The sequence below is a fragment of the Cynocephalus volans genome, chromosome 11 (genome assembly GCF_027409185.1).
Source record: "Cynocephalus volans isolate mCynVol1 chromosome 11, mCynVol1.pri, whole genome shotgun sequence".
Classification (NCBI taxonomy): Eukaryota; Metazoa; Chordata; class Mammalia; order Dermoptera; family Cynocephalidae; genus Cynocephalus; species Cynocephalus volans.
In genome coordinates, this window is record NC_084470.1 from 27,562,606 (window position 1) to 27,583,190 (window position 20,585).

General features: G+C 37.4%; 1 protein-coding gene across 2 annotated transcripts in view; it reads right to left on the reverse strand.

The window, feature by feature from the left end:
* Positions 1–19,905, reverse strand: part of NEK11 (NIMA related kinase 11) — a 266,113-nt gene extending 246,208 nt beyond the window's left edge. For both annotated transcript variants that reach the window (XM_063113913.1, XM_063113915.1), the window contains exons 1-2: positions 18,590–19,905; positions 17,119–17,379 (exon numbers count right to left, since the gene is read on the reverse strand). In XM_063113913.1, the coding sequence (XP_062969983.1) occupies positions 17,119–17,279 (161 nt within the window). In that variant the 5' untranslated portion in view covers positions 17,280–17,379; positions 18,590–19,905. The remainder of the gene's footprint in view (positions 1–17,118; positions 17,380–18,589) is intronic.
* Positions 19,906–20,585: the final 680 nt, after the last annotated feature.

Genomic DNA, 20,585 nt, shown 5'->3' on the forward strand with positions numbered 1-20,585 from the left:
AAACCTATCTCATACCAGTTAAAATGGTCTATGAAGATAAAAAGATTTTTCCAAATTTATTTTTCAGCCAACTTGTGCTTTTCATAGGAAGAAATTAAAAGTATGTTAATGACCTATGTTTAACCTTTATTCACTTAGCCAGTGAAATGAAAGTACTGGTATACTGTAACTAAATGGAGACATTGGGGATCTTGGATTAATACTAACATTGGAAACACGGCCAAATCTTAATAGTTGGTCTGAATGTTACATTACCACCATCTGCTGTTCATGATGACCAATTTTAAAATAGTGACTTTTATTCTTATTTCCCTTACTGAATCTGTTGTAAATTTAAATTCCACATATGCTGCGACCACTAAATTTAATATGGTGTCCATCATGTCCATGATGGGTAGTATTTCCCAATTTGGGCTCCTCAGTATACTAGTGCTAAGAGTGGCCTGGAAAATAAAAGGGAGTTCACTGGTCAAACAAGTTTGGGAAATGCAGCGCATTACATCCAGCTCTGAACGTCACAGTTTACCCCAGCAAATGTAAGGATCTGAAGAGTCCCTCAGTAAAGAAACTCGTTTAACTTTGTAGAACCCAGTGTTTTACAAACTTCTTTAATCATGAAACACTCGTTTTATGCAGAGCATCTATTCACATTTTTGAAGTCGCCAGAGTTTGGGGCTCTAGGGCTTAAGGTCAGAAGCAACGAGCCTGTTCCGAAAACTCATTCCTCTAAATGTTTCATTGTATCAAAAGTCTGCAAGAAAACCAGACACTTTTACAACATGATTTCTGCTTATAAAAAATTTGTCACCAAATTTACACGTTTTCTTAAGTCACCTCCAGGAAACACAGGATGGCAAAATAACATTGTTGTCACTATCAGTTCACAGCAAAGTTATTTCAGAAAAAGTGAAAAATCATCCCACCCACAGGCCTCAATAACAGTTTCCAGCAGTGCTTCTTAAACTTCTCCAGCAAAACACCCCAGTAACAAAGAAGAACTCATACACCTGGAATGGGACTGCCAGATGCAGGGCATGTCTCTGAAACCTCATGTTTTATCTTAAAAATTCATGCAAGAAAAAGTGACATGTTTGTGAAATAAATTTTCAGGATTATTCACTGCAGCAGCATTTTTAATAACAAAAGATTCAAAACAACCAAAATGAACATCAACAGGAAAATGGTTAAATAAATTATTTAACCAGCCATACCACAGAACATACTATAGAGCTGTTTTGAAAAAGAATGGGAAAGGATTAATATCCAGAATATATAAGGAACTCAAACAACTTTACAAGAAAAAAAACAAGCAACCCAATTAAAAAATGGGCAAAAGAGCTAAGTAGGCATTTCTCTAAGGAAGATATACAAATGGCCAACAGACATATGAAAAAATGCTCAACATCACTCAGCATCCAGGAAATACAAATCAAAACCACACTGAGATACCATCTAACCCCAGTTAGGATGGCTAAAATCCAAAAGACTCTGAACGATAAATGCTGGCGAGGTTGCGGAGAAAAAGGAACTCTCATACATTGTGGGTGGGACTGCAAAATGGGGCAGCCTCTATGGAAAATGGTATGGAGGTTCCTCAAACAATTGCAGATAGATCTACCATACGACCCAGCTATCCCACTGCTGGGAATATACCCAGAGGAATGGAAATCATCAAGTCCAAGGTATACCTGTTCCCCAATGTTCATTGCAGCACTCTTTACAATAGCCAAGAGTTGGAACCAGCCCAAATGTCCATCATCGGATGAGTGGATACGGAAAATGTGGTACATCTACACAACGGAATACTACTCAGCTATAAAAACGAATGAAATACTGCCATTTGCAACAACATGGATGGACCTTGAGAGAATTATATTAAGTGAAACAAGTCAGGCACAGAAAGAGAAATACCACGTTCTCACTTATTGGTGGGAGCTAAAAATTAATATATAAATTTGCACACACACACACAAAAAAAAAACCCGGGGGGGGCGGAGAAGATATAACAACCACAATTACTTGAAGTTGATACAACAAGCAAACAGAAAGGACATTGTTGGGGGGGAGGGAGAAGAGGGAGGAGGGAGGGAGGTTTTGGTAAGGGGCAACAATAATCAACCACAATGTATATCGACAAAATAAAATTTAAAAAAAAAAAGAAAAAGATGGGAAAGTTCTCTATATATAACGTATAGAAACAGAAGTTATAATATGCTACTTTTTATCAGAAGGGGGAAAAGTAAAAATTTATATTCTAACTTTGCTTATGAATGTAAAAATCAACTCTAGAAGGACCCACAGGAAACTCTTAACAGTGGTTACTTTTTGGGAAAGAACTCAGAAAAAGGGAGACAAGAATGAGAGGAGACTTTTACCAGTACACCTTTTTATATTTTTTGAGCCATGTAACCTATTAGAAATTATACTAAAATTCAAAAAATCATGCAATTTTTTTACTCTACTCCATGACACATTCACATCATCTGTCTTAAAATTTTTTTTTAAATCACCACCATATTTTTACAATAGTAAACTAAATCCATATTTAAACTCCTGATTGGTGGGTTACCTGGGATATCATATGTGGTCCAGGGTGACAGGAATGGGTTTAGGCCATTTAAAAACACTTAAACATTTAGCTTTCATTCCATTTGGAGAACCAACATAACTATAAGCAAGAAAAAAAAAAATCTGGAATCGCTACTAAAAAATACTTATCCAATATTTTGAGATTTTTATCTATAGGCTGTAATTCTTTAGACATGGAAATTTTAACCTCAGTGTCTCAGGACTCTTACGTTCAAAATTAGTACTAACTTGCTTTTGCAAGTAACCACAGAGAAAATGCCGCAACACTGAAATGGCAACCCAGAATGTAAAGCATCACAGTTATGCTCGCTCCTCAACGTCAGAGCGTCCAGCAGAAAATCAACCGGTTGGGAGGCAAGAAACCTCAAAGGCAAACCTTCTGCTTCATATCCCAACGTAACTGGAATTTCAAATTGTCCAACAATTTTAAACACATTTTTAAAAGCTTGGTGGTTATAAAAAAATTAATCAGTCTGGCTTAAGCCAAATAATTTCCTACTATATTTCCTGAATAAAAAAAAAATTAGGTTTCTTTTGGTTATACTTTCATAGCACTTTTACTCAAATGCTTTCTATATAATAGATGTGAAAAACACATGACATTTCTTTATATAAAAAGTACGGTCCAATAAATAAATAAAATACAACTCAGATATAACTCCGATAGAACAAGCAAATGTGTGATGAGGGTTATTAAAATGTACCAAAGGTACTTGCATTTTATCCCAGAAAGGATATTCTAAGGGCGAGTTCTATATGCTGTGTACCTCCTAAAAATGGTTTAATAAACCAACAGTGCCATAAATGTCTCCTTCATTCTCTCAAATTGAAATGTTATCTCTAAGTGTAAATTAGGACAGAATTAAAAAGAGAAACAGCATGAAGAGATGAGCCACAGCAGCACAAGCAGCAGGGCATCATCTGTTACTGCTTGCTTTGATTCTGATTCCTTCTCAGAAGGCTGTTCTCTTTGGAATCCCTTCAGAGAAACAAACAGGCAGTGGGGACCACAAGGACTTAAAACTCCACTGCGATCTCCTGATGATCTGTTGGATATTCATAAGTGGCAGAATGATTCCACCTTTAGGTTTTATTTCAGTTGTAATAATGAATTATGAATAATTGATCACTGGGTAATAAATTATTCAAGTAGGCACACAGTTTCCAAGGAATCCTGGAGTGTGTCTGGTTAATGGCATAATAGGAGGCAGAAGCAGCTGCTGAGGGGACGCCCCACAATAACCCCATGCTGCAGAGGCATGCGTAGTTAGTGCCTCTCAGCGTGGGCTTTTCAACCAGAGGCCATGTTAATGCCTTTTGAATTTTTATAAAGTAGAAGTCCCCACTGAGTACTTCTAGTGCCACTCCAATTGTTGGTTATGAAATACTGAGCCCTGACCTCTTTGTCCATCCGACCAGGATATCTGTTATCAGCTGAGCACAACTTCTCCTGCTGAAACTAGTGCTGAACTGAAAAAACTGAATATATATGTTCATGTGTGTATACAGATATGTGACACACATACATGAAGTTTTTATGATTATGTGGGCTAGAGAAATAATGGCAAAAAAGCTTTACCTGGGGGAAATTATTTACTTTTCTCAGTTTTCCAAACCTTTTGAATATATAGTTACCCCTTAGAAGTTCAATACTAAAATCCTTTAAAGATAGTAAGGCTTACTTAAAATTCAATTTCAGATATGTGTCAAGTCCAATCCATGTCGAACATCCAAATGCTTTACTTCCTAAGTAATGTAAACTACCTTGCAAATCACATCGCTCAGTGATCCTTCTCATAATTTTCATTTCTAAAACAACTCTAAAAATAGTAAAAACTACTTTCTAGAGCTTAATAATCACTGCTGTAAAATATCTTTGAAACAGTAACATGAATTAAAAGCAGCTAATCACCAAATAGCAAATCCCATATTGTAAAAAGTGGATTGGCTAATTTTGTCCCCAAACCCACAGTATATGCATTTGTATATACTAATAGAGAAGTGGAAACATCTCAAACTAATAGAGAAGTGGAAACATCAACCAAACTTTAATTAAAATGCTAAGTGACTACGGCATGTGGGAGAGGTTGAGAAAATTAACACCCAAACACATTGTGATCAGAGATTAAATTTTCCACTCTTAGAAATGTGGAAACCTAGTATGTAGGACAAGAGTATCAACTACATTCTGACCTTCCTTCTTCACATGCCCAATAACAGGTCATGAAAAATGAAGCCGATAGTTTTTCTCTGAACTAAAAACAATAAGGCTGATTTATGAACCCATGATTAAAAAGCAATGCTCATCTTAAATTATCAAATTTCATAATTATTATCACTGGCAACTGCAAATTCAACCAATTTAATAATCTTAAAGGTTTTCATATGTAATAGTCCAGGATGTGGCATTTTCTAAACACACTTATTAAGGTATAATTGACATACAATATACTGCACATACTTTAAGTTTATAATTTGATAAACTTTGACATATTTACATATCCATGACACCACCTCCACAATTGTAATGAGCATATCCATCATCCTCAAAAGTTTCCTCATGTCCAGGGTTTGGTTTTTGAATAGCTAAAACTGTGGGTGGATTTTTCACATGACTACCTAAATACAGCACTACTGTACTAACAGGTATGTTCTATAGCATAACAAGGGTTCATAATTATTCATTCATATTTATGAGTATCCGGTAATAGGGCTTATGAAACCAGCTAAGAAATGAAAAATGATTGTGCTCTTGTTAAACTATGGGATGGAAATACAATTGCATAGTATTTTAAAGCAATAAAGTTCATGCAATATTAATGGCTTATGTTTAATACTACATGAAATTACTTATACAATGCATTTTTAATAGAGTACACAAACTACTTTTATAACTCTTCGGTGTTAAAAATGTTTATTTTCTACATAAATATAAACTTACAAATCACTCTTCCCAAAAACTAAGTTTAGGAATAACTAATCAAGAAACTATTAGTAACATGGGGGCTGCTGTTTTTCTCCCTTGTTGACTTTTAAGTCATGTATATCACTCTTAGTTCACTATTTAGACATAAATGTCATGGCAACTAAACTTTTTTCCCCAGGAAAATCAGCTCAAGAGTAGTCAATTGAGCCAAAAACTAATTTTAACCTGAGAATTTTCTGCCTTCTCATTTCTTTGAAGTTTAAGTCGTACTTGTATGTGTCTCATTCCAAGTTATTTAAAGGTAGATGATATCACAAGTAAAATTTTCAGTTCAAAATGGGTACAAAGTTGGGTGCTAGACAAAATTGCCCATACCTGCTCTCCAGGTTGATGCATGTGTCAAAAAAGGAACCAGATCAATTGGGTGGAGTAAGTGATGATCCTGTTGGAGTAAGTAATGGTAAAAGGGAACTGCCTGATGTCTGCCAGGCAGAGCACTGGGCTGCTGGATGCACCAAAAGCTGTTGGAGGAAAAATTCTCCCATGAAGGTTGCTTGAACAGAACCCATAGCAAGAAGGAATATTTACAGATTATACTTGAGTGTGTCATGCTTGCTTTGGGGTCAGGAAATTAAAGTTAGTTGACATTCTGATTAAATATTCTGATATTCATCAACCATTAAAAACCCTGGATTTGGTTATCAAAGTTCCTCTGGACCCTACTAAAAATCATCTCAGTCTTTGCTGTAATACATCTTGCTGAAAAAAGTCTTTTTTTGGTGGGAGAAAAAAAACTTGAACTAGACTACACCCATAAAGTTTTGCTCTTGCATATTTTGTATTCATCTTACTATATTTTGTTTTATTTATTGAACAAATGAGAAAAAATAGCACTTAAAATAATGGACTTAACACACAAATCTTGCACTTTAGAAATCTGGGGTAGTAAGCAATGACACTGTAAAGGGACTGGCGTATCCAATTACTTTTTTTATTTTTGAAAAATTTATTTGTGAAAATAGCTTTGATACATGTAAATCTCATACATGTAAATGAAGAACGCTACTCATTATTTCCTGGCGGCATTATTCAGTGTTAGCAAAACCATTAGCTTCCCAAATCCACCAAAATAATACATTGCAAAAACAGAGTTGAATAAGTAAGGAATTCAGATAGTCTGAAAATCTAATAAATATACTATACTAATTGAATATACTCTTTTACTGTCAACATTAATATATCTGTAGTATTTTAAATAAATCGCTTTTGTTTGCTCTCAAACAAAAGCAATCTAAGAAAAAAATTTTTTAAAAAGGACTTTTGAGTGTAGCTTCTTCCTAAATGTTTCTTGGTGATTCAGTCTCCAAAGCAGGCTTTTTTGGCCCTCTACCCAAGCCAAAAAGAAACTGAGGGCTTCCCTGCATCCTACTCACTCTAAAATATTTTATTTATTAGTCATCTCTCATCAGTAAATTCTAAAAGCCAGATTAAAAAAAGCACATGACTTCTTTTATGCAAACACATGCAGCAAAGCTGCCTCAGGAAAAATCAGTTACCTCAGAAGGTCGACCTCATTACCATAATTGAAATAAGTCAGAGTCACTGTGTGCCCTTGCATTTTCTTCTCTTTTTCCCTTCAGTCTCTCAAATCTCATATGTAAGATGACCAGAAGCTCAGCACTTGACCTTACCTCAGGCAGAGACCTGGCAAAGCCCAAGATGAAGTCCACGTTCAAAATTACCATTTCTATGACAAAGACCCTCTATAAGTTAGGTATAGAGGGAAAGTATCTCAACATAATTAAAGCCATATATGACAAACCCACTGCCAATATCATCCTGAATGGGGAAAAGCTGAAAGCTTTTCCTTTAAGAACAGGCACTAGACAAGGATGCCCACTCTCACCACTCCTATTCAACATAGTGTTGGAAGTACTAGCCAGAGCAATCAGAGAAGAGAAGGAAATAAAGGGCATCCAGATTGGAAAAGATGAAGTCAAACTGTCCCTGTTTGCAGATGACATGATCCTATATATCGAACAGCCTAAAACCTCTACAAAAAAACTGTTGGAATTGATAAATGATTTCAGCACAGTAGCAGGATACAAAATCAACACACAAAAATCAGTAGCATTTCTTTTCTCCAATAGTGAACATGCAGAAGGAGAAATCAAGAAAGCCTGCCCATTTACAATAGCCACCAAAAAAATAAAATACTTAGGAATTGAGTTAACCAAGGAGGTGAAAATCTCTATAATGAGAACTACAAACCACTGCTGAGAGAAATTAGAGAGGATACAAGAAGATGGAAAGATATTCCATGCTCTTGGATTGGAAGAATCAACATAGTGAAAATGTCCATACTACCCAAAGTGATATACAAATTCAATGCAATCCCCATCAAAATTCCAAAGACATTTTTCTCAGAAATGGAAAAAGCTATTCAGACATTTATATGGAACAATAAAAGACCACGAATAGCCAAAGCAATGCTCAGCAAAAAAAATAAAGCTGGAGGCATAACACTACCTGACTTTAAGCTATACTACAAAGCTATAATAACCAAAACAGTATGGTACTGGCATAAAAACAGACACACTGACCAATGGAATAGAATAGAGAATCCAGAAATCAACCCACACACTTACTGCCATCTGATCTTTGACAAAGGCACCAAGCCTATTCACTGGGGAAGGGACTGCCTCTTCAGCAAGTGGTGCTGGGATAACTGGATATCGATATGCAGGAGAATGAAACTAGATCCATACCTCTCACCGTATACTAAAATCAACTCAAAATGGATTAAGGATTTAAATATACACCCTGAGACAATAAAACTTCTTAAAGAAAACATAGGAGAAACACTTCAGGAAATAGGACTGGGCACAGACTTCATGAATACAACCCCAAAAGCACGGGCAACCAAAGGAAAAATAAACAAATGGGATTATATCAAACTAAAAAGCTTCTGCACAGCAAAAGAAACAATTAAAAGAGTTAAAAGACAACCATCAGAGTGGGAGAAAATATTTGCAAAATATACATCTGACAAAGGATTAATATCCAGAATATATAAGGAACTCAAACAACTTTACAAGAAGAAAACAAGCAACCCAATTAAAAAATGGGCAAAAGAGCTAAGTAGGCATTTCTCTAAGGAAGATATCCAAATGGCCAACAGACATATGAAAAAATGCTCAACATCACTCAGCATCCGGGAAATGCAAATCAAAACCACATTGAGATACCATCTAACCCCAGTTAGGATGGCTAAAATCCAAAAGACTATGAACGATAAATGCTGGCGAGGCTGCGGAGAAAAAGGAACTCTCATACATTGTTGGTGGGACTGCAAAATGGTGCAGCCTCTATGGAAAATGGTATGGAGGTTCCTTAAACAATTGCAAATAGATCTACCATACGACCCAGCCATCCCACTGTTGGGAATATACCCAGAGGAATGGAAATCATCAAGTCGAAGGTGTACCTGTTCCCCAATGTTCATCGCAGCACTCTTTACAATAGCCAAGAGTTGGAACCAGCCCAAATGCCCATCATCAGATGAGTGGATACGGAAAATGTGGTACATCTACACAATGGAATACTACTCAGCTATAAAAACGAATGAAATACTGCCATTTGCAACAACATGGATGGACCTTGAGAGAATTATATTAAGTGAAACAAGTCAGGCACAGAAAGAGAAATACCACATGTTCTCACTTATTGGAGGGAGCTAAAAATTAATATATAAATTCACACACACACATACACACACACACACACAAACGGGGGGGGGGGGCGGAAGAGGATATAACAGCCACAATTGTTTGAGGTTGATACAACAAGCAAACAGAAAGGACATTGTTGGGGGGGAGGGGGGGAGGGAGAAGGGAGGGAGGTTTTGGTGATGGGGAGCAATAATCAGCTACAATGTATATCGACAAAATAAAATTTAAAAAAAAAAAAAAAAAATTACCATTTCTAGATTTACCTAGAGAAGCCTAAGCACAAGATCCCCAGACCCTAAACTATTAAAGAGATTTTAATACGCCTCCATATTATAACTTATCTTAAAAGATAAGACTAAAGATTTTTCTAAAAACTAATCACTACAATGAAATCAGATTAAAACTGTGTTTTGAGGTTTGGCAAGGCAAAATAGAAAGAAATCATTAGTTTCCTTCAATCGCTTCCATAACTTTCCACTGCATAAACCATTAAATCCTATTAAATTAATTCAGCCCACTCAATAACCTGATTCTCCCTTCACAGATACCCACTGGAGGAACACCTGGTCATAACAGAAAAATAATAGCTTTAATAAGAATACACAGAATGAGCTCAAAGCTGGACTCATTAAATCTACCGTCGTTTTGTTTAAAATGATTCAAAAGTGAAAGTAAGGATATGTTACAATGATTAAATAAATCAGAAAAATCCAAAAACAGGTATTAGTAGTTGCAATATATAAACGCTAGCTTTGCAGTCAAGTCTATCAGCTATTAAATGGCAGAAATTACTGTCATACACTGAGTTACTGAAAGTTTACTTCTAATATTACACAATCCACGCATTTTAGTAAGAGTCATTGTTTATTTTTAATTATTTTTACACTGTTAGGCTACTATGATCAATTTATTACTCCTCTAAGAAATAATGTCCTTTTCATAAACAGTGAAATCTTATGCACACAAAGGGAGATTCTTTAGTTCAATCATTACTATATGAAAACTAATTTCTCCACTTCTCACGTCAGAAATAAACTTGAAATGGATGAAGACCTTTTTTTCTAATGACAACTGAGCCTCTCTGTAAATGTGGCTGTAATTCATAACTGACCTCAAAATGCTTCAATTGAACGACACAGAATGCCTGTCACTTCTCAGCGACTGAAGCGTGATTCTTTCTTAGTTTTCCACAGTTATGCCATTGACAGAAAGGATATGCTGAACCAAGTTATGCCATTGACAGAAAGGATATGCTGAACCAATCATTATATCAAATCTTTGAGGATGCAAAAAGGCATAATTAATAGTCTTTTACTTATACTTCAAAGAGGATAGCAGAACCTAGCTATCCAACAAGAGGGAGCTAAATGATATTAAAGCCATACAGTGGACTATTACACAGGCATTTAAAATGATGCTTTTAAAGAATATTTAATAACATGGGAAAACTTAGAGTGCTTCAAAAAAAGATGCAAAATTACATATACACTGAACCCCTAATTCCACTTTAGAGCCTTTCACACTGAGTGGAACTGTCCTCCCACCCTTTTGCCTAGTTCAGCGATCTTCAAAGTGTAGTTCTCTGGCAAGCAGCAACAGCTGTTAGAAATGAAAATTCTCAGGCCCCTCCCACCAGACCTGCTGAATCAGAAACTTTGGGGGGTGGGAGGATGGTAAGCAGCCCAGCAATCTGTGTTCTAACAAACCCTCCAACAATTCTGATGCCCAACAAAAGTGTGAAAACCGCCAGCTATTTCTAAATAATTCTTCAGGTCTCAGCTGAAGCAATATTTCTCAGGGAGGCCTTACCTCATCCAGCCTCATCCTGCAAGCTTAGATGGGTCTATTGTACCTCACAGCAACCAAGATTTTTCTTTCACAATAGTTATCACAGCTTGTAATTATTTTTGTATAATTAGTGTTTTTATTTCCCACCAGACCAGATATTCTCAAATACACATTGAAATCACTGGAAACTCTCAAAAATCTAAGTGCCTGGGCCACACCCCAGGCCAAACAGAATCTACTGGGGTATGACTCATGTATCTGTGTCTTTTCCACCAAAGTTAAGAACCACTGCACCAGATTCAAGCTCCTTGAGGAGCAGGTGACCAGTAAATGGTGACTAGCATTTGTTGAATATGTGAGGTTTTTTTTACTTTTTTGTTTTGTGGGTGTTTTTTTTTTTTTAATCTTACACATGGCACAAAATTCCAAATACACAAAAAGGCTTCAGTATTAAAAATAACTCCTTCTCTCTTCATCCCTCATCTCTGAGGCAACCACTGTGACCAATGCCATGTTTTCTTAAAAGATTAAATAAATTTTTGTCAATGCATACAGAAAAGAATAAAAGTTGGGTGGCCAGATTATAGATTATTTTCCTACTTCTTTATGCACACCTGTACTTTCTGTAAAATGTATACACATTACTTTCAATATTAGGAAAGGAGGTACCTAAAGACAGCTGTATGTGTGTGCATCCCGAGCTATTCAGTAGAGACAGACACTGAGTCTGAGGGCTCCCAGAAAAATGGTCACTTAGAATGATGTTCTCCATTATAAGGAAGAGACCCTTTACCTGGTTTAAGCAAATAATTGTCCAGATAATTCTTTGTTTGGGTTATTTTCTCACTTCTGATTAGATATGCAGCGTCTCTAGAACTTCCACCAGAAAATGGTGGGAGGATGCACAAAAGGAGACAATGTTCACTCTGGGCCTGGAATTAAGAAGTGGCGTCATGGTTTATAGATCTATCTTGTCTCTTGTCTGGATTTAGTTAGCATAAGCTCCTTACCAAAAATGACCGTCTCTGGGTATATTATGATGAAAAACTGAGGCCTGGATTCCAGTATGGCGACTCAACCATGGTTCTGTCCTTCAAAGACCCTGACCCTTTTCAACTCCATGCTAGTTGGTGTTTCTATCTCAATACAACACTTTGGCACTGGGCTATACATCTGAAATGCCCTCAGGAGAGACTGGGGTAAGGAGCGCTATTTAGCTTTATAATAATGGACCCAAACTGTTTGGGTTTGGGTTTGTTTGGGTTTTTTTTTTTTTAATTGCCTTTTTATGACTTTCCACCTCCCTTACTCTTAAGGCCTAAGACCTTACTCCTCTGTTGATAATGTGTAACTCTTGGCCCCCTCTTCTCCATTTTGTTTCCATGGCTGGGTGGGAAATCAGTTTGATAAGACTTTTAAAAATCCTCTCTCGGACAGACCCAAGAGCTCTCCAAGGACGCAAGGGCCTGAGCCTTGATGCATGGACATTTTTTTAAAGATTTGGAGGCCTTTCCTAATTAACTTCTGATCCTCATCTCATGTAGACTTATGAGACTGGGAAAAGATGTCCTCTGGAGAGACAAAGCATTTCCATGTTTACTATGTTGACCATATTTAGGCAAAGACCAAGGTGTAGGATCACAGTTAGGGGGGAAATGATTGAATATTTACATGAACAGAACCAGAGGAAAAATATTAAAGCTCTTTCAAAATACACAGAAACTATTAAGATAATGACCATATTTAACTAGAAAGAAAGTTAGGCAGGGGCCATTCCAACATCTCTAAGAGCAACCTGCCACACAGATACTTAAGCACTGTCTTGTACTGTTTGCTAGTTGCTTAATGTATGTTAATTCTGTTTCTCTTCTAGACTGAAAGGTCTTGAGGGCCAGGCCTTATCTCCTATTGCTTCAGTTTCTTCCCTGGTGCTAAGTCTAAAGCAAAGGTTTAATACTTAAATTGTATTAAACACTTAATAGCTGGCAGACTACAGAAGAAAGTCACTCCACAAGGTCTCTGTATCTTAAGTGTGATAAAAATCTTTTAAAAAATCATTATAACCAGCATTCTATGCTGACAAGATGAATACTAAAATTCATTGCAGCTGTGGCCATGATTAATTATAAGTTTAATCATGTATTTTAGGGTAAGCCTACTTAACATCTTCTTTGCTTTAAATTACATATACTATGGTAAGGGTCAAAGCAACTTCTTGGCTCATCAAAATCTTTTGGATATGCAAAAAAAAAAAAAAATACTTTGACAGCTTAACAAAAATGTGAAATAAAATTATGAGCTAGAACAATCTTTTTAGGAATATGACTTAATATAATTACATCCATTAGACCAGAGTGTCAATAATAATGAAAGAAAATATTCCCAAATATTGCTTTATGAATTTCATGATGCATATTATATAACCTCTATCTCATCCACTACTCATTATAACCATTTAATTTTATTCTACAATGATAAATAAAAAAGGAAAGCCAAATATTTATGTCAAAAAGAAAACATTCTCCAAACATGCATTAATCAAATGTAGCCTGTAGTTCTTATTTTTATCCCATATCTAATCCAGAAAGTCAATAAAAATTTAAAGGAATGAGGTATTTACATGTAATTAAAGTTCACAGTGTATGCAAAATGTCAATGGTAGAGTGGTGCCCCCACGTGGCATAATGATAAATTGCAATACTCCGACGGAAAAGTTAGAAGCATTATGTATATACAGCTCTTCTATTTTGTTAATTTCTTTGATTAAATCTAGAAGGGTATATCATATCAATCTGTTTCATAGAAGCTAGTTATAAGTTTTCTACAGACCAGCTCAGACTCATTGTCTACCCAAGTCACTAAATAACATTCACACCAAGAAATAGTCTGGTATGTAAAGGTATGATACACCTTCCTTATTAGCTCAAAAGGTTAGAGATGTGTCTGCAAAACAACTAAGGGAGTCATATCTACTCTGATCTATTAAGGGAACAGCATTCATGACATTATAGACATCTTTTTTGAAAATATTCATCTTCCACCTCTAATATTAATCAATTCCCTATGTTTGTGGTCTAGTACGTAAAACAATTTAAAACCCTACCTAACCAAATTGCTTGGACAATGGGAGGTGCTAACAATGCATTTTGCTCATAAACTGAAGGTTCAACTATCAACACTTTGTGGGGAAGTGGGGAGGGGACCTAAAACAAAAACATGAATTTAGGTTCCTCCCTCTGTACTAGTATTTAACATACAATCGCTGATGAGTTGATATCTTACATAGCTAAAAGGTTCACATTCTGAGGACCAGTTTCTTTTGGACAGCCATAGAGATATAAAAGAATGGATGACAATGGAATTGTTACAATCTCAAGAAGATCTCTGAAGAAGTTGTTTAAATCACATGCCTAACATCAGATTGCTTTGTTTGGGAGATTTTTCTCTCTTAAAAGTGGAATACAAAAGAAAACCTTCCATTTAGTAGAGAGTTCCAATTCAAGTCACTGAGTAGTGATTTGCTATAATTATATTAGGCTTCCTTTAATTATTCCTTTAACTTGGATTGTTTATAATTAAGATGAATGCTGGCTATTATTGAGTTATAATAATGTGTAAAGCAATGTGATATCTATATCTTCTGTAAATAGGTAGATATCTCATTTAATCCTTATTATAATCGTATGAAGCATTACTCCCATTTTACAGATGAGAAAACTGAAGCTCAGATTAGGAACCTGCCTAACCTTAACCTCACAGTTAAGAACAAGCCTGTTCGCAGTTAAGAACAGCATGATGAATAATTCCTTTGCCAGAGATTCTAGAATAGAACTTCGGGTGCCAAATGATTTGTCCACTATCCTTACCATTGGATTCATTCCACAAAACTAGCTTTGTCTGACATCTTCAGCTCAAGTCATGTGTTTTAAGATTAGTTCAGGAATAAGAAAAGTAACAAATCACTTACCAGCCAACCAGCCCCACCCTCCTCTTCTCTCTCACTCACTGTCTTTCATTTTTTCTCTCTCTCCCCCCTCCCCTAACTCCACACTCACTCATCATCTTAAGTCTGAAGCTTTCAAGTTTGGTCTTCATACATCTTATTTTACATCCCTTAAATCACCTTTTTAGCCCTTGAATTCTCTTAAAATTCTTCATATTCCTCATTAGTTGAAGAAACCAAAATTAGATATGGTCCTACAGTGTGATTTTTACAAGTTCTGGGTCAGATTTAGATATTACTCAAAATGTTCTTGAAAACTGAGCAGTTACCCCCTCTCCGATAAAGCCCCTTAAAAATTTAGATGAAAGCAGTATGTGGCCTTGGTCTCCCCAAATTAAAGTGATTTAAAATCTGGGAACTGGGCTATCCAACTAACAATTGTGGAACTGAGTTTTATGACTAGTAATCAAAGAAGGGAGTACAAAGAAACAGCTGAGCACATGAGATGTAGCCTAAGCAATAAGGAGGGAGCCACTAGACTCCAAGGATCTAAGATACTATCCTGACATGTATCCATGAGATGTTTTCACAAAGAATGAGACCCAACTTTTCCCACCAGATGAAAATGCTAACCAAATGTGGACTACAAAAACACCGGATTGATTGGAGCCAGAAGACTGAGGGACAGGGTCCCAGAACTATTCCTTATCATCTGAGATTCAACCAGTTAGAAGCATCTACAGGCCACTCACCCAGCCCCATCCAAATCCACAAGTTTTTACTTTAAAAATCCTTGCTTATAAACTTTCGAGGATCATGGGGGATTTTTCAGCATTAGCTGTCCCTGCTCGAATTACTTGGCATTGTAATTAAATGCCTATTTCCCTTCTGCAACCCGGTGTGAGTGTCTTGGCTTAGCTGTACACAGGTGGACGGACCCAAGTTTGGTTTGGTAGCATTTCCATAAATACTCTCCAGTAATTATAAGAAATTTACCATCCTTTGCTAAATGGCTAGAAGAGCACCTCTAGGATTTAAGGGAGAAAAACCTTTATAGTAGGAGTCCTGATGTATGTTCTAAGGACACCAGAAAAATGGCAGCTCTTTCACCATTCTTCATATAGGAATTAACTGAAAACTATAAATTATAGATAATTACAACCTTTAAAAATTCTGGACATAGAGACCACTTAAAAGGTTGATTTTTAAAATAATGTAGTAGCAATAGTAACATTTACCTTTATAATTCCTATGACATATGAAGAAGTAGAAAAGTGTTTATGATACTGATTTTAAATCCACACTTAAATATCCAATGGGCAAAAGCTGGAATAACTTGGAGTAGCCTAAAAACCTCTGAATAAAAGTATAAATTATGGAATGGAAATTAGATCTTCTGGGGTTAAAGGCTGCTTTCTCTTTCTCCTGTGTTTCTGATGTACGTTTCTTATCTGAACTTGTTCCAACTAACTTTTCACTACCACAAATTCAAAAATGAATTTTTACCTTAAAAATCTTAAGCTAAAAGTAAAGGTTTACCCTTATCTGTAAGAGACATACTGTACAATGCTATTGAGAATTTTTCTCTACTATGAAAGTTTAGGTCTGATCAAAATCAAAGGAAAGGAGATGTCAAGGGAGTCATTAACATAAAAGCTAATTTTAAATGGGAGCTTCCATTTGGTTTAAATATCTAATTTGAGGCCCTTCTGACTACAGATTTTGCAAATCTCCTCCCCAGAAAAGCCAAAGAAAATTAAGGCTTATGTCCTTTTGTAAACCCTATTCACCTCAAATATGAATTACTGTTTATCTACACTACATGACATTTCCAAAAATGCAGTCATTATGAACAATTCTTATTTTCTCATTCAAGAAGTTCTAATCAAGGTAAGCAGAAGCAATTTTGCAATTGAGATGGTATGCATAAAAATCTTATTTTCACATAATCTACCCCATTTCCCTTTTGTAGGTCATTTGGGTACTTCATTCACCTTCTGAAATGTCTTTAAAAACCTTATCTAAAGAGATCAGTCAAGGAGCTTTTCTATCACTACTAAATTCTTGCTTTAATACAAAGACCTAAGAGCTGCACATACGCAGCAACCAATTCAAGATTTGTATGAAGTGTTTTTACTTACAATTCCTCTCCTTGTTTAGCTTTCTTGTCTGAAACCAGATAGACAGTTCCGAAACTTCCACTGCCAAGTTTCTGTTGAAGCATATATCTTCTTGCAATCAATCTCTTTGGAGAAGTGGAAAGAGTTGTTGATACACTCACACACTCTTGGAATTTCAGCATTGTTCCAAACAAGACAGAACTGGTTTATTCATTTATACAAACTTAACATTCAAGTCTCCTAAGAGATGGTCAAATTCATCCAAGTAGCGATGGTCAATGCCTTAAAGATGAAAAGTTCAGAGATCAAGTCTAAAGGATGCTAAACTATTCCTAACAAAAAGTGTAAGTTTTTGACAGTGATACCTGCACCTTGATTAGCAGATTGTATGACACCATATTGGTCAACTTTAACAACTTGAGAAAGAAATGTTAAAAGGTAGAGATATTGCAAATTTCAGTAGAAGGCAATCTTTCATAGGAAGAGAGCCTTCCTTTGTACATCCAAATTTGGTAAAACTGAATAACAGACAACTTTTCACAAACTTCTGGGATTTACATCTGTTTTACAATCAACAACTTGTTTATTTGTTTAAGATTTATACTCCCCACCTACTTTTTAAAAAAATACAAATACAAGAACACTATCACTTCCTTAAATCTATACATTTGCATCAATCTTTTTGTAATGCTCTCTTCTCGTTCTTCTTATGTCTATTTTGGTTTACAAATAGTGAGTTAGGATTAAACCAGAAATTAGGATGATACTTATTTACTTTAGATTTTTCCCCCCTGTCGTCTTTAAACCGCAGTTTTTGCATTTATTACAATAGATGTAAGGAGAGATAAGAATTCAGAGTGAATTTTTTCCCATCCTAAGCAAATTTTGATCCAGTTTCTGAAGTTTCTATTATACACACTGTGTAGAAAGTAATCTCCCTGGATTAGAAACAAGTTGTCACAAATGCACTTTAAACCTAAAATTGTATTTTAATGTTAGTTATGATAAATCTGCAATTCAAAGAGCTATGAAATGTATCACAGAGTTACAAAAGGCAAGACTGTTTCACATGAGTAGGTGCATGATAAAATCACTTTTATTTCATCAAAATGTTAGATGTTTTGTTAGTAATCATGAAAAGTGTGTCTTTGTTTTAAATCTATATGAAAATATGATTTTAAACTGAGGCATGTCTATGTCTTGTAGTTAGGTTTTCATATTCAGCAACTCCAAAGCTATAATACAAAAACCTATTGTTTATAATGGTGGCCAACGGTAGTGTCAGTCAACCACAAAACCACAAATCCTCAAAATAGAATATAAATAAGTAAGTTCCCATTTATAACATTTTCCTTCTCGAAATAATGTATTAATCAGTTAAGTTTCACCAGATGCCAGTAAGAAGATTAGTAAACAGCTTTTTCTCCCCCAAAGAAATGTTAGTGGAATCTACTGCTGAAAAAACAATGAGAGAACAGGCCTCTAAGTGTACCTTTTGTTTGTTTCCTTCGGGGGCATAAAGGTGATGCTTTCTGGCCAAATTAAGCTGTTCAGAAAAATGTATAGACAGCTTTTTCAATTGAAAAGTCCCTTTGGATCACTCAGTAGTTCTCCTTATTTTCTAGATGAGATTAAGGTCCCCACTGAGTGAAGGAAACAATCAGAGACAGTGGCTCCTATTTGTAGAGCAGGGTTTAAACCCCACAGTGCCTAAGCAGTCTGGCTCGGGCTGCAGAGCATCCCGGAACGAGGTTCCCTCCGTGCAACCTCACACTCAGCTCTGCTGCCCCGGTCCCACTCCCGGTTTGTGCCATCCATTCCACTGGTCTCCTCGGTGAAACCACACAGCAGCCCAAGAACGTACTGTGCTGTCGAGATTCTAGAACTACCTGTTCACTTGTCCACACCCGCTCACCCCTCATGGGTTGTGAATGAATTTGAGCGCAGGGAACACACCTTCATTACCGTTGTATCTCTCTTGCCTGTCTCTGTATCTCCAGTGCTTACCGCCCGGCATATACTAGGTGTTCAGTAAACTTTGTTCGGGCAAACAAGCGTCTAGCAGACCCACTGCCGCCCAAGGGGAGTAAAAATGGAGGTTCAGAAAGCTGGACCACTGTGTTCAGAAAGGGAACACTGTTCTGTTTTATGGAATAATGTGTTGCCGTATTCTAGAATCGCAATAAAGCCAATAGAGATTAAAAAAAAAAAAAAAAAAAAAAAAAGAAGCTGGATGAGAAATATTCGAGAAATGGGAGAGATTATCGCCTGTGCAAACTATTCCTTGCAGGTGAAACCCATCTGGCTGGAGGCAAAAGACGAGGGAAACGGGAGTGCGTTCAGCACAGGGTGAAACCGCGTTTTTCTCTTCACGGTAATAAACTAGAGGAAGCTGATTTGGCACCAAGTTCTGCTCAAGCAGGAATCTAACCTTAACGATAAACCGTAAACTGAAGGTAAAACGAACAATTCCTTGTCTCTTCAACTTTTTAAAAATTTACGTTTTCGCAAGGCGGGTTGGTGTATGTTGAGGGACACCGGCCAACACTTGTTCTACGAAGACTGGAGTGGATCCGGGAGGTGAGGAGTCCAAGGAAGGGAGCAAGTCGCGGGGATGCGGGCCTAGAGGTGCGGGACCCGGCCCGGGCGGCTTCAATCCATTCCCCTCCTCGGCGCTGCGGGGGCCCGGCTCGCGTTACCTTTCCCCGTCGTCGCCGGGGGCATCCCCGAGTCCCTCCCGTAATTGGGCAGGCCTCAACCTAGGGGCTGATGCCCCAGCCGAGCTCCCGACCGCCGCAGCCCACGGCTGTTTGGCACCGTCTCCAGGGCGACGGCGCGGGGCATGCTGGGAGGTCGGGGCGAGACGATCACCGAGGCGGAAGCGTCCGCGGACCCAAGCAGGCGGGTGAAGAGTGGGGTCCGGGCTGGCCGAGCTTCCCTAACCAGACGGCATCCGTTTCGGAACGGACATTCCATCCTTCTTCATCGACCTAGCGCCTCCGGGCCCAAGAGCACCTTCCCCCTGGTACAGTCTGGCGCCCCCGGCTTCACGGAATCGACTTACCAGGGACGTCATACCCGGAACTTCCGGTTCCCGCCCTTGGGTTGGACTGTCACGTGCAAGGGCCGCCGGCCGTCTCTGGGCTTCTGCGGGCGTCTGATGGAGGGGCTTGTCCTCCGGGAAGGCGGAGCAGGTGAGCTCTGCGGCAGGTCGGCGCGCGGGTTGTGAGGGCCGGGTTGACGCAGTGTTTGAAGGCCTGAGTTTGAGGATTTATATCAAACCTTTTGAGAGCCTTTCCCCTGTCTAGCTCTTGTTTGTTGAACTACTCTGTGGAAGGTCTTGTAATTAGCTTAGGATAAGTTGACACGGCCTCTGCTCGCGAAAGCTTTACAAGACAGACTTGTAAAGAAATAAGTACTATACAGGGTAAGGTGCAGAGATATGGACAGGGCTGGGACTAGGGTGAGGTGAGTCAAACGCAAAATGG